Genomic DNA, 15184 nt, shown 5'->3' on the forward strand with positions numbered 1-15184 from the left:
CTTCACCGCGGGCCGTAGCCTCCCCTCACAGCCCGAGAGGTAAACAAACAGCCTATTTAATAAGTACCAAATTCTGTCAATGCTGGTAGTTGCTATGGTGAGAATTCCCAGCGCGGCGCTGCAGCCCTTGGTCACTCCAGGCAGACAAATGTGGGCGTTTTGGATCACAACACACTGTTTACCAAGGTAGGTCTGAAACGCAGCGGAGGGCTGGGGAGGAGGTTGCTGGAATGGGAGGAGGGGGGGGGGAAGCCTGCTAAGGAAACCACCAGAAACAAACAGCAGAGGATGGGAAGATTCAGGAATACTCAGAAAGCCAGCCCAGGTGGGCAGCACCAGCTGAGAGCTGGGGGGTTTGTGTTGCGTCGGTATTTTTCAGGGCGAGCCAGGGAGCAGAGGGGATCCAAAGCACAAAATCCCCTCAGCGCAGCAGCCAGCGAAGGCACCAAGGAGCAGCTGCGGATGGAGAAGTATCTGCTCTTTCAGCCCTCGGGGAAGGCTGCGCAGAAGAGATGAGAAGGCTGATAGCTGCTGGATCTGCCTGCTGCATCCTCCCTGTGCGAGGAAAATTGCAGGCTCCGGGGCTGTCAAACCGTCAACTTTCCCTGGGTTTGACAACAAACTCGCTTCACATATATGGTTACATTTAAAGAAAATACGAGGAGGGAAAAAAGCAAGCTGTTGGAGCAAGTAATGTCCACAGATGCTTCCTCGAAGTAGAACATTATTCTGTGATCTGGCACCAACGTTTTAACAGCCTATAAAAGGTAAAGTTGGTACTACAGCCAGCCATTTGTACTGTACAAATAAGAGCTGTGAATATATTCTGGAAGTAATGTCAAAGAGGACCAGATGGGAAATGAGCAGCATTCATTCTAATTTAACAAAGACAGCTAGCCCAGAATATGCATTAACATGTAGCATTTTTCGTCTGCCTCCATTCAGAACAGATTCTCAGTATCATTTCCAAGCAAAGGAAATTGAAGGAATACTTACTCCTTGGTGAATTACTGTTCTCTCATAACTGGAAAAGTTTGGCATCCAAAGCTAGGTGTAATATGTTTTGCCTGGAAATGTATGCAAGGACACAATACACCCACAAAACCCTGCGCTTGGGCGTGCAGCCAGCTCTGTGTGTTTTGGTCCATGCTGGATGGATCCAGGGTTTCGGAGGCCCCGGGCACGTTGCTGGCCTGTGGAGGAAGATTTCACAGGGCATGGCAGGGAGGGCAGGCTGTGCTGTCTGTACGGTGGGGTCTGACACAGGAGCTGGGTAGGGGGGGTCTCTCTCCAGACCGGGCTCAATTTGCACATTAAAGTAACAGCAGGTACCATTCTGTGTTTCCTCCTGTACATGCATCATGGCTTTGTGTGCAACACACACTTTGGTCTCATATTTTGAGGGCCAAAACCAAATTTGGAGGCTACTGAAGCCTAGGTGTACAGTTCTAAAATAGAAGCTAATTTTCGGCTCTTCCAGGATTGCACCAAATTGTGTGAGACTGTTTGAGGGGAAGGATCCCAGGGTACAATAAACTGGGGGGGTTCTTCACATGTTTGGTAGAATCTCTGATCCGATTTTTAAACATAGCACCATTTCCATTCCCTTTCAGGGCTTTTTCTGCAATATTTAGAAGGGGTTAACTGCAGAAGACAAGCCATACCCTGAATTCTCTTTTTAATCAGAATTGTTCATTACAGGACTCTTTCTGAACTTCCATGTTGCTTTGTGTGACAAGTCCTTTTCTGAAGTCCAGAGCAGCCACAGTTCTCCCCAAACCCTGCACCCCAACATGTTACAAACCCGGAGTTTTATTATAACATTCTGCTCAGGGGAGCTCTGCATTTAAAACACCATTAATTTTCGACAGCAGCACAACTTCAGCACACAGCTAACACGCAGGTACCAGCTCCACCTCCTTTGGGAGAAATGCAGAGGCGCAACCTGTGCTGGCTCCTGGAGTTTCTCAGTCCCCAGGCCAAGTCCTGCCCAGTGAGTGGCCCTTCCTGAATTGAACCCAGGGAGCCCTGCTGTAGACACTCTCTTTTAATAGCAGCAAACGGAGCAAAAGCCTGAAAACCAGTTGAGGTCAGACCGGATGACCAACAAATTTCCATCTGACCTTGAAAATCTGATCAAAATGCACAGCTCTGACTGTGAGTTGACACTGTACACAAAATGCTTTTTGTATGACCGAAGCAGCTGGTTTAATGGATCCCTTCGGTCCCTCAGCTTTCTCTACCCAGAATCGCATTTGGATCAGCTACACGTAACTCCTGGCCAGTGTTCTGTGTCTGCTGGGTACAAACCCTCTTTCTGTCTCTCTCAGCAACACACAATACACCCAGCTGGTATGTGAAGAAGCCACTTTCAGAAGCAGAATGGGATCTCCAACTTCCCAGGCGAAGTCTCTGCCCTTGATCCCGGGGACAGCTGTGCTCGCCCGACTCTGCAGGGGACTGGGTGCGCCAGGGGCAGACCAGATCCTGCAGCAGTCCCCAGCCAAGGTCTGCAGCCAGCACCGGATCCATCCTGGCAGACTCCCCACTTCCCCAGCTCCGTCATTCTGCCCTGTGTGCCCCCGTGCCACTTCCTGCGGGGTCACAGCACTGACACGTATGTGCTGTGCAATCCTCAGTGCACCAGGCATAGCAGAGCCTGTCAAAAGCAGTGGCAGCCTGTTCCACTACCTGCTTCATCTCCGCTCGGTGCGCTGGGCTGATGCGAAACTGGCTCTGGGTGAGCGAAGTCTTGCTGGGTCACGGCTTTGAGACCTGAGACAGCAACAGCAGCCAGTGGGAATACACTGCTGTGTGAGCATGAGAGGGATCATCACGGCCAGGAACAAAAATGTGGGCTGGAAAAAATGTTATCCTGCAGTTACATGCAGTATAGTGCAGCAAATCTTCTACGTGCTCCCACCCTTTCCCCCCCTCCTCCCCATGCTTTCAGCCCCCGCAAAGCTAAGGTGCAGGTTATGTCCTATTCATTAGGGCCAGAGTAATGACTTGCAATAGCTCCTGAAATTGCTACCCTTGCTGGCTAGGGCAAAGAAAAAAAGCATGAATCTTTATAGGCAAAGAAAGACTAATAATCTCTCTCCCTTCTCCCTTCCTCTAAAATCCTCCCTCACCCCTCCTCTCCCGGAACAAACACACTTTTAAAAAGGCTTTTAAATAATCTCATGTTCCTTAACAAAATTACAGCAGCAGTTTCCTCCTTTAATAGCACTCTTCTTCTTAGTAATCTTGTTTTAGCTACAGTTTTTGATGGGAGAGTGCTGGTAGATGAATCATCTGTTGCCCCTCTCAGTTACTTTGCCTGGCTTCAGGAAGAAGGAATTCTGTCTCAGAGCAAGGTCTCTTGTTCAGAAGAGGAAGCTCTCATTTATGCCTGCTTTTAACTAGGAGTGATAAAAATTTTATTTGAATGGTTAATCAGGGCATAAACAGATGAATTGTGAACGTGACTCTGATCCAGCACAATGGATGGCATGGTTCTGGCTCTGAGTCACTTATCTCAAATGAATTGAGCTGTCTTCTGCAAGCTGGAGGTCTGCTCCTGCACATTGCCTTCTCACAGAAAGCACTGGAAGGCACCAGCTCAAAGACAGGTCAAAAGCAGACAAAGATTTGAGCGTTAATGGAGTCTGGGGACAGTATTCTAGTTCAAGAGCTCTGATGTGGATTATCACCTCTCTGACAATCTCATAAACCCAAGGAAAGAATTTTTTAGAAAGAGATCTGTGTTTGTTTATCAAAGCACAGGGGCTGGAGGTGCCAGTGAGGGAGAAGAAAGATTGCATCTATATGCACATCGGATCAAATTATGCATCAAGCAGTGATTCAGATAAATGCATTAATAGCTGGAAAAAGCCTATAGGAATGTCATTTCCTTTTTTTCAAAAATCAGCGTTCCTGTGTTAGTGCATTGCTGGACCTTTGTGCTGGAAGACAATCTCTGCTGCTGGGGCATCACTGGCATGGTGCTCAAACTGGGACATCTCCAGAGTGGTGTTCAGCAGCGCCACATACAAACTCACATTTCTGTAGGTCTGACTGCTTTACTTCCAAGCACACTGTGTAGCAGTGGTCCTTACATGGCAGAAGACCATAGTGAAAAACAATCCTTCCTCCTTTGGTGTTGTGCAGGTTTTCCAGGTGACCAGAAATAGGGAACAGTATCAGCTGAGGATGCTGCGGTGTGACAGTGAGAAACATGTGAACCCTACCCCACTGACAGCAAGTAGGATGCTTTCAAACCAAGATGGAATAGTAGCTTTAAACACCTCATATTTCTTTTCCTTTGTCATCTACCACACTCTCCACCTTACTCACATTTAAGTTTAACAAGCCATGAGCCAACCACACGGCTAGTGTGGTGAGAGGAAGGTCTTTGTATGAAGATAAATGTCCCGTTACATCTATGTACATACATCTGGTACCTCAACATGTTGCACCCTAATACATCACATAGACACACGGCTCCTTTCCTCCCAGCTTCCCTTCTGCAGACGTGGATATTTTACTCAATTTTCCTGAATTCTGCCACCTTCTTTTGGCAGAACAACAGCACCTCCTGGTCAACAACAGCTCCTGCTCTGACAAGTGGTCCAGATGTCAGAGGGACGTCAGGCCAAGGTTATCCAAGATGTCAGTGGCTTTGTCAGAATCTAGGTTGAGATTCAATTAGATAAACTTTTAACTGGATCTTGGATAATTTCCCTATGAATTTTCCATGGGAATTAAGGGATCCTCTGTGTTGACAGTTGGCTAGCATCAACATATCCAGAGCAGTTTTTTTAAGCATTGGTCAGACCAATTCATGTGTGAAAGGAGGAAGGGAAAATTCCTTCTATAAATAAAGGACTAGCTATTTTGGTCACAAGTGGCATCAGCTGCTTATAATTTTTCCTGGAAATAAATGCATGGATGTGCAGGTGGTATCACCAGGAAGGTTTTGACTTGATTGAAATTGGATGGGTGTTCCAAGAAAAGGAACTGGTGGTCAGACCTAGAGTTCAGCTCACAAGGCAGGAAGAGTATCTCATGCCTTGACCTGCTGAATTAATGCAACTGGTATCCACAAGGACGGGTTTCAAAAGCAAACAGGTAAATACAAGCATCAAGTACTTGGGCATCATTATATAAACTAGGGGAAATACCATTACTCATAAGAAAATAATTGGAGGGATGCTGAAGAGGATAATCAGTCACCTGATGAAACAACAATATTCCTTAAGCAAACAGCTTAAGGAATAAACAAGAGGAGGTTTTAAAACCTTGATATGTAACCAAAATAAGAGCTGAATTTGACTCTAACCAAAGAGAAGGAACTGCTTATAACATGCAAGAGGAATGCAGCTTGGGTGAGAATGACCATGAAACAACAGAGTTCACAAGTTGTAGGAAAGGAAGGAAGGAGAACAGCAAAATAAATACAATGGACTTCCAGAAACCATATTTCAAAAACCTCATAGAACTGATAATCATGAGAAACAAGAGTCAGAGAAAAGAGAATTCAGGAAAGTTGGCAGCACCTTAAAGAAACAATGCTAAGGACATCAATTCAAACAATTGCAGCAGAGAAGGGAAAGCGGCTGTTGCAGGAGACAGGTGATTTGCTTAAATCATACCCACCTCACTGACCTCTACTGCACAGAAAAAGTGCACCCAGAAAATGGGAAAGAAATTCACTTGCGTGTGAATTTAAATGCATAGGCTGAAGATATAGGGACCAAGCCAGAAAAGTCAAGATGTAAAAAGAAACATGACCAACAGGATCAACAGGACATTAAGAGAACATGAAATACATCAGTGGGGACATGAAGGGCATGGAAGAACTGCACAACAGGGAAGGAAAGCTCACAACACATGATGTGAAGACAGTCAAAGTACTTGCCTTTTTTACTTCAGCTTTCAGTAGAAAGGCCACTCACACACCATTAGTGCCATGGATGACAGAGAAAGAACTCAGTCCAGAAGGAAGGAAGAGTAACTGAAGAATACTTAGCTGCTTAGGCTGCTTGTTGAAGCGATCTCACGGCTGCCAGCAGCTCTCTGGGAGCCCACAGAGAACAAGTAAGGTGTCAGAAGACTGGAACAAATGAAGAAACTTTCTATAAACATCTGGAAAATAACAGATTTCTGTTAGCTGTTACTTCTTTGTTAAATCGCCCAGATATTTTTTTCCTATCGCCAGCGTACTCAAGAACTAATAGATGCAACAAACCTGTCCTTCATTAGAGGCATCAAATCAAATCCTCGTAACTAGAAAACACAATCTAAAGCCCCCAGTCTAAAATGGTGCTCAGCAAAGGGCAAACCAAGCTGAAGTCAACAACATCATGCTGTTGCAAAAAGGGGGGGGAAAAAAAGAACATTAAAGCAAGCATTATCTTTGCACACATAGCCAGTAGTGACTCCTGCTTGGTCTGTGATGGATTCCTCTCACTTCATCAAGCCCTGCTAAGATCTCCCTGGAACTCTGTGTCCAATTTGGGGCACTGTTTTTTTTAAGAAAATTGAGGAAAAATGGCAGAGAGGCTACAGTAGGAACACAAGAATGATCAAGGTCTAGAAAATATGATCTATGATCAGGTAAGACCAGAAATATTATTTCTTTTAATTGCAAAGAAGAAACATCAGTGAGACACAACCATAACCTTCAAATGCATCAAGGCAGCAGCAGGGAGGAAGGGAATGTCCTGTGCTCCACATCTGTTGCAAATAAGTCAAGAAGCAGTACCAAAGCACAGCAATGCAGGAGCACACTGTTTTCTGATGGTTAACCATCCTAACAGCTTACTGCAACTGTGAAATCTCTGGCTGGGGATGTTTTTAAGAAGAGATTGGAGACCCATCAGTTATGCAAGAAGCAGGCACTGCTTGCTCTTTGTGAAATGGGAGAAACTAGATGCCATCTGGATATCCATTCTGACCTTATTCTCTGTGATTCAGGCACCAGGAGAGTCACAGGTAAAGGTTTCTTTGCAGATAACTGCAACATATCTGGCTGTGGGTACAGCACAGTGCAGTTGGTTTTGAGAAAACTTCTCAGATGAGTTGTCTTCTGAAAACCCACAAAAAGATAAGCCAGCAGAAAAGCAAGAACTTCTCTTTTAAGGGAGCAGGTTGAGCCTCAGAAGTCATGTCAGCTGAGCTGCTTTTCTAATTACTTTTTCCCAAGTGACCAGTTAACACCTCCACCCTCAGCCCAAGTGTTAGCATTTTGGGCATGGAGGTGATGAGAACTCCTAAAGATTGCATTCCATAGATCACCTTCATTTTATTAATATTGCTAACCTTTATACCAGGCTGTACAAACTGATACCAACTGACTTCTAGGGCCAAGTTCAGCTTATGCTTCTGCTAGCAGAGGCCAGGTCCCAAAACCCAAAATCATGTTGGGCAGTGAAGTTGAAACACTAGGAACCCACCTTCTTTCTCCTCTGGAGGCCACAGAGACCTGTGCCAGCTCAGTGGGCAGCCACTGAAAGGAGAAAAGGTGGTGCCAAGATCTCAGCTCCTTTCCTGGCAGAAATTCAATCAAGAATGACTTTACTTTCCTAATAGCAGTCAGGAAGGAGGACAGATAGAAGCACTACCTTAGGCCATCTCCCCTTGGTCTTCTCTTGGACTGTACTGGCAGCTCGATCCTAACTAAGAGAAACTACTCCCAAGTTTTATACCAGAAGATATTTAAAAACAACATCTTTGCAGCTCATGTGAGTGTGCTCTGCTTCCACAAAGAGCACACATATGCATGTATACACTCATTAGACATTACATGAGCCATAGAAATCCAACAGCACTCTGAAGTCCAGAAGGCACACCTTTACCCTGCCAAGTCCACAGTAAAGCTTGAGCTAAATTCCACAAAGAAGAGAGAAAGAAAAATCCTTCTCCTCTGGTTAACCTCTAGCTCTCCTCCTGAGCAGTCTTCTCCATTCATACTGTTAGCCCCAGCTCACAAAGCTTCTCGAGGAGGAGGAGGAAGGAAAGGAATTAATTCTTCACAGCTGGTTCTGTCCTGCAATGCCTTGCTCTCAGTACAGGCAGCTGTAGCCTTTCTGGCCAGAAAGGGAGGGTTAACTCCTACCCTGCCAAGTTTCAGATGGACATCATCCAAAATGATCTTCTTGCCTTTAACTTTCCCAAGCGGATGTGTTCTGGCCTGGGTGAATGAGGTATATGTCCATATCCATATCCACACCACGCTGACAAATGACATCCCTAGACCTCTGCCGTCTCCAAGACGATCAGGACAAACCCTGCCCCTTTCTAGCTGTTTACGAGCCTCCGGGGATGTTTTATGCAAATCATTTAATGAGCATACTTGCAAAAGATTTGCATACGGGCATAAACTTAGCACAAGCGTGCAGCCAGAGCAAAAATCCTGGCCCAGAGGGCTGGGAACGCGGAGGTGCGGGGTGCCGGCACTCCACCCTGCCTGAGACTGGCGGTGAGCGCGTCCCACCCCTGCCAGAGGGACCGATGTTCTCCAGTCGCCTCCCTAGTGCAGGATGAGTAACTGCTGACTGCAGGCTCAAACCCCGGCTGAAGTCAAGCGTGAGTTTCCTCAGCCCTATTTCCACTCCTTTCTCGTGCTCAGCAGCCCCCGATTCCCACTCGCTACCGTCAGCAAGGGCTGCCAGAGAAAGGAGAAGGAGCAGCAATGGGAGGATATTTATGGGGCTTTTATCTGCATCTTGATAGCCCTTGTTTCAGTGGGGAGGGAGGGAGGGAGGGAAAGACGCGTCACAGCTCGTGCTCAGCATGGGGAAGTTTCCCCTGAGCAGCAGGCAGGTGCCCACCTGCACAGGACTACAAGGACAGCCCTGCGACGCAACACTGAGGTGCAGGGATGCTTCTTGGGGGAAGGCAAGGGGAGGATGGACCTCATGGGAGGGAAGGAAAGGATGGCTGCCAGTGCAGGGCACAGCCAGATGCAGGATGGCTGGAAAGACGGCGGCTTGGGTGACAGCAGGCTGGGCTGCAGGTGTGGGTGTAAGAGGAGACACTTGGCAGCCAGGGCCTCGAGCAGCCATGGAGAGCTCAGCTGATTGGGAATGAGTTATGGAGCTGGATGCCTCCAGCATGCTTGCTCAGAGCTGGGGAAGCCTGATCCTGCGAGCTGTCCTGCGGCAAGGGTCCGGAGCCTGTGAAATGCTGGAGCTAGGCAGGGGAAAGTCCTGCCACTGTACTCCTGGATGTAAAAGAGTTTGCTGGCCTGTTGGAAGTGTCCAAGGCACCCCAAGATCTGCTTTTCATCTTATCTAACTTTATCTCCCCAAAATGGTACTGGGAGGCAGCCCCTGTGAGAAGGCAGGGACTACATTGGAGGCTGGACTGTCCCCTTCAGGGCTGGCTCCCCAGGGGTGGCCTGATGGGGGTTGTCCAAGCTGCAAGGTATGGCTCCTCTTAGTCTTGCTCAGCATTCACCTCCAGATCTGTCTGCTGGACTTTTTTAAAACCTCAAAGTTTGTATGCTAAGAAATATTTTTGCTGTGTTTCCAGAAAACTGTAACTTTCGGTCCATAACTGTAATGAAACAGCTTTGCATACCTGCAGGAGAGTCAATGTCCATGGCACTTGAGAAATAATAACCATCACCATGAGAGAATGAAGGATTTCAGGCTGAAAACAAGGCTGCAGCACCAAGAATAAAATGAAGATTTCTCTGAGTGGACAGAATGCCTGGAAATAGCTGCACCTCCCTGCTCTGCTCCTGTGAAGCCACAGTGCAGCAAGAAAAGGCCCTTTTAAATGGCACCAGAGCTTTTGAGTACTGTAGAATATTTGCAAAGGCAAAACCAAAGCACAGAGAGAGCACGTGGCACGCTCAAGGTAACAAAGAAATTCTGTGATACCGCAGGTAACCGAGCTTGGCTCTGTAGAGACTGAGCATATGCTGTAACTACTGGATCATCTTTCTTCTGTATTACATTTGCTTAGTTTGGAGATAAAAATATGCCTTCCTCCACAGGCGTATTGACCGCCTAATGCTGCAGGTAGATTATGAGGTTTGATGTTTGTTTATGATGATCCATGCAGACAAAATACCTGCCTTGCAAAATATTTTGGCCGCCATCCACAGCAAAATAATTGTTTAGGCAGAAAGCTAGTCTAAGAAACTCCTTCCCTTCAGCCACCAGAAAAAGTAATTAAAAACTGAGGAGCGTTTGCCTGTCTATTTGGAAGCCAGCAAGGAGTGCAGCTCGGCAAGGGTAGGGGCCCAGAAAAGTTTCTGATTAGGAAAACGTAGCGACTTTAACACCTCAAACCGAGGTCTGGCCCTCCCTCAGCTCCCCCTGCTTTGCCTTTGCCGCCTTCTGAAGGTGGTTAACCAGAGGTTATCTTAACCAAAAAAATGCTTGCATGCAGTTGTGTTGGGAGGCACGGTTTCAAAGAGAGGACACATGAAATAATTAAAAGCAATATTCATCGCTCCACTTCAGAGAGCTCTTGTTTGAGCTCAGGAGGGATGAGAGGGAAAGTAAGGGATGCTAACAGGAGAGCAAGTAAGGTGAATCAGGACAGCAGAGGGGTAGGTTCGGGACAGCAGGGAGGTCGGAAACCGGAGCAGATTGAGATGAGTGGGAGACGCGTGAGGCTGGGGAAGGAGAAGCAGGTCTGTAGGTGGGGAGGCAGGAAAGCAAGGGGAGTGGGGCGGACAAGAGGATTTTGGAGAGCAGCTAGCCAGCTGGCACACATATAGCAGCTGCTGCTGTGTCAGCCTAGGAGAGTAGCTGCAGCTGCACGCTGGCCATGAATAGCAGAGGAGCAGCGTGCCGGCTGGCTGCTGGAGGGATGGGAGGCAGCCGGGGCGCTGAAAAGGCAGGGGGAGGCTCTGTGAAAGGTTTTCCGAGCAGGGGTACATGACAGTCCTTTGATTTCTGAGCTGTTTGTTCTCCAATTGTCCACTCTGGTGGATGATCAGTAGTAAAGAGTTAAAATGAGGAGAGGGGGGAGGGAAACAGAGTGAAAACTTAGGTCCTAAATGAGGATCTGGGCTTTGATAGCGTATCTATAGCATGCAGTTGTCTGGATGTATAGCTTTCATAGTTGTCAGCAGGGATCAAAATCACAGGGCACTTACACTAAAGAAGAAATCTGCGCTCAGTTACTCTCATAGTTGCCTGATCTACCACTGGAGGAGGACATGATCCCACCAGTTGGCCATCTGCTCTGTGCACCACACATGACATAGAGCACACTATAAGCGATCCCATGTGAACTCCTACGTGGCTGTGGGTGCATGCAATCTTTGTGCTTCTGCACGGGTGCGGATGCACACATCCCATGTGCTCCTCCACAGCCATGGGTGCATGCACAGCACACACTCCCCTGGGGCCGTGGGTGCTCCCACCCTTCGTGTTTTGTACAGCCACAGGTGCATCCACCCTGTACAATCCTCCACAGCTCTGGGTGCATGCACCATGCCTGCTCTTCCATAACTGTGGATGATCCCACCCCATCTTCTCCAACACTGCTGGAGCGGCACACACCACGTGTGCTCCTACATGGCCGTGGGTATTCCCAACCAGCACCAACCCTCCAGGACTGTAGGCACATCGTGTGTATTCCTCCACAGCTGTGGGTGATCCCACCCTGGGCACTCCTCCACAGCTGTGGGTGATCCCACCCTGGGCACTCCTCCACAGCTGTGGGTGCATGAACTATACACGTTCCCACAATCGCTGGGGTGCTCTCACCCCAAGCACTTCTCCTCGAGTGTGTGCTTGCACCACGTGTTCTTTCATCCCTGTATGTGCATATGCCCTTTGCTGCTCTACGTGAGGGTGGATGCAGGTACCCCACACGCTGCTCCGTGACCAGAGATGCGCCTCCCGATGCGCTCCTCTACAGCCACGGGTGCACACACCCCACGGCTGCTTCTCCAGCCCCGTGGGTGCACACACCCTGCACGCTCCTCCGTGGCAGCACAGGCACCCCCCCCCCACACACACACCCGCTAACGTGCGAGCACAGGCACACGTACCCCGAGTGCTTCTCTGCGGGTGTTCCCACCCCGCATTATCCCACTCGTGCCCCATCCACGCCGGCCCCCACCACCTGGGGCAAGCGGACCCCCCGCTGCCGGCGGGGCAGGGGAGGGCAGGGCGGGGGCCACCACCGCCGCCCTTTAAGAGCCGCGGCGGGAGCGGCGCTGGCCCCACCCGCCGACCGCGGGGCCGGGCCGTCCCCCTCATTAATATGAAGGCGGCGGCAGCGGCGGCGAATGGGTAATGAAGCTGTCACTCCGGCACCTACTTGTTGGGTGTCCGCGGAGCCGAGGCGCACAGAGGGCGAGCGGAGCCCGCGGGAGGGGAGCGGCGGCGGAGGAGCGCTCCGGGCGGCCCCGCCGGCAGCCCATGCCCTGCGCCCCCCGGCGCGCTGCGGGCGGCTCCCCCGCCGCCCATGCCGCGAGCGGCCGCCGGTCCGTGGCCGGTGGGCTCGGCGGGCTCCTCTGAGGCGGCCGCGCGGAGCAGCAGGCATGCGGGGCGCCGGCCGGCGGAGCCGGGTCCCCCGCGCCGCCGCGCTCGGCCTGGCGCTGCTCCTCGCCTCCTGCGTGCAGGTAGGAGGGCGCGGGGAGGCGCGGGGTGGGGGGGGTGTCCGCTCCCGGCCGCGGGGCGCGTCTCCCTTCTCCCTTCGCTCCCTTCCCGCCCCGCGCGTCTCTGGCGTTTGGGGGGGGGGGTTCTGATGCGGGAGCGTGTGTGTCGCTGCGGTGGGGTTCAACCCGCAGCCGGCGAAAGTTGGAGGGTGTGTGTGTGGGGGGGGGGGAACGGGAGCGGCGGGGCGGCTCGCTGCAGCCCCGCGCTGCCCCCGGCCGCGGTAGTAACGAGTCTGTCTCCCCTTTGGCTTTTATTTTTAGGTGTCCCGGTCCACGGGCTATTTCGAGCTGCAGCTTAACTCGGTGCGGAATGTAAACGGCGAGTTGTTCAATGGGGAATGCTGCGATGGCATGAAAAGCCCCCAGAACCAGGGCTGTACCCGGGACGAGTGCGACACTTACGTGAAAGTCTGTCTCAAGGAATATCAGGCCAAGATCACTCCGGTCGGACCTTGCAACTACGGATTCGGATCTACCCCCGTTCTCGGTGGAAATATTTTCTATTTGAACAGCAACAAATACTCCCATCAAGGCAGAACCCCCGAGACGGGCAGGATTGTTATCCCCTTCCAGTTCGCGTGGCCGGTAGGTTGATGGTGGCGGTGCCGTTATCGCGCTTTTTATTGTTATTTTTCTGTTGGCTTGTTGGCTCCTTCTCCCTCTCCCTCTCCCTCCCCTCCCGTCGGTGCCGTAGCGCCTGCCCGCTCCCCCGTTAGGAAGCCGGGCGAGCTCCCGCTGCGCTGCCCGGGCGGGGCCGGCCGCCTTCCCGGGCCGCGGGGCACGGCCAGCGGAGGGAGGGAGGGAGTCGCGGGAGATGCGCGCCGCCCTCGCCCCGCGGAGGGGCGCGGGGACCGCGGCAGCCTGGCGAGGGGCCGCCGGCGGGGATGGCGCCGGGGAGCGGCCGCGGAACAGCGGGGCGGCTGCGGACTGACCGCTTGACGGGGCTTCCGCAGGGGCCCGCAGGTGCGGCTCGCCGCGGCCTGTGCGCGGAGCATGAGCCAAAAGAACCGGAGCGGCGGCGGTGGCGGTGGGAACCCGCCCCCGGGAGCCGGAGCCCGACGGCAGCACCGCGCCCCGGGGCCGCGCGGCTCCCGCGGCTCCGCGCAGTGCCGGGCTGCCCCCGGCAGGGGGCGCCGCCGGGCGGCGCGCGCGGCGCAGGTGGGGGCGCGCCGCGGGGCGCGTGCCGCGGCTCGCGAAGGGCGCGAGCTGCCGCCTCTCCTGGGGCGCGGGCGGGGCCGCTCGGCGGCGGCGGTGCGCGCGGGGGCGGGATGGAAGGGCGGGAGCCGCCGCCGCCGGTGGGCGTGAGGGCTCGGGCGGGGTCCCGAGCGCAGGGAGCCCCCGCACCTGCGCGCTCCGCCCCCCGCGGCGCGACGAGGGGGGCTGGAGCTGCACCCTCTGTCCTCTCTATCCCCCCCTCCCACTTACCCCGGCATTGCCCGAACCGGGAGCCCCGCGATAATCCCGGCGGGGGCTGTATCCGTGTCTCGGGTGCTATCCCCGGCCCCCCTCTGCCCTCCGCTCGGGATCGCGGGGGTGCCGGTCACCCGCCCTCCCCATCTACTCCCTCAGCCCCCGCCTCCTCTTGCGCCGCCCGGCTGAGGCGGCACATCCTTACGGGGCTGCAGGTCAGCGCTCGCCCCCCTCCTTGGGGAACGGGCTGCCCCCTTCTGCTTTTGGGGGGGGGGGGGGGGACGGGGGGACTCACGCAGGGTGCGATGCGGGGCCCGTGCTGGGGAGCGGCGGGCGGGAGGAAAGGCCGGGCTTCCTGCCCGGCTGCAGGCAGGTAGGATCCTGCAGCGAGCTTCTCAGCTGTTGCTCCCGGCCCTTCCAAGTGGGCCAGGGGTGGGAGCTGGCAAGTTGCGAGGTGCTGAGGAATGGGGATGGTGCAATGCCCTCGCTCCGGAGGGAGATGAGTATCGGAAACCCCGGTACCTGCGGAGGGTGCTTGGCACACGGTGTGACGAACAGATGAAACGGCCCCCACCGACCTCTTGAGATGTACGTGGCTCGCAGGATCTCTGTTACTTGGAAAACCGCTGGTAGGAGCGGTCGGGAGCAACGCTGCCTGCCTGTGTTCCGTGCTGAAGGAAACCAGTCCGTGTAAACCTCCTTGTTTCTCTGGTGCTGCTGGGGACCTTCCAGCCTGATGCTCCTGTGCCTCCGGTTAGGATCTGGCTGCTGTTTTACAGCATGGGTCTTGCTGGGGTTAAATGGCTTTTAAAAAGAAAAGCACAGCTGCTACACGTACAGAGGCACTTGGTTCTGGTTGCCAAGTTGGGGTGTTTTGATTGCCCTTGTTAGTCCTGTGGCCTGTTGAGTGTGGCAAGGTATTAACAGGTATATAGAGTCCATACCGTAAAAACAGGGGAGTTGGAGCTCTGCTCTTAAGCTGTAAGATCAAAGGGAAAATTTAGGATTTTTTTTTCTCTTTATTGACCATTTAACACAGGCGTGATGAAATCATAAACTCTTCAGTAGGAGGCTTTGGTAACGTTAGCCCCTTAAAACTTATCAGCACGAGGAAGGGAAGGTAACTTAATTCATGCTTTTATTCTGCTGGTTTCTAGT

The 15184-nt window shown here is 52.3% G+C and overlaps 1 protein-coding gene across 2 annotated transcripts in view; it reads left to right on the forward strand.

The window, feature by feature from the left end:
• Positions 1-12244: 12244 nt before the first annotated feature.
• Positions 12245-15184, forward strand: part of JAG2 (jagged canonical Notch ligand 2) — a gene marked incomplete at its 5' end in the record, with an annotated part of 66773 nt that continues 63833 nt past the window's right edge. Inside the window, 2 exons of one of the 2 annotated variants that reach the window (XM_084270459.1) lie at positions 12245-12580; positions 12878-13201. In XM_084270459.1, coding sequence (XP_084126585.1) covers positions 12245-12580; positions 12878-13201 — 660 coding nt within the window. The remainder of the gene's footprint in view (positions 12581-12877; positions 13202-15184) is intronic. The other variant, XM_084270460.1, reaches the window with a different exon arrangement.

Source organism: Gallinula chloropus (assembly GCF_964237585.1).
Source record: "Gallinula chloropus genome assembly, chromosome: 14".
Classification (NCBI taxonomy): domain Eukaryota; kingdom Metazoa; phylum Chordata; class Aves; order Gruiformes; family Rallidae; genus Gallinula; species Gallinula chloropus.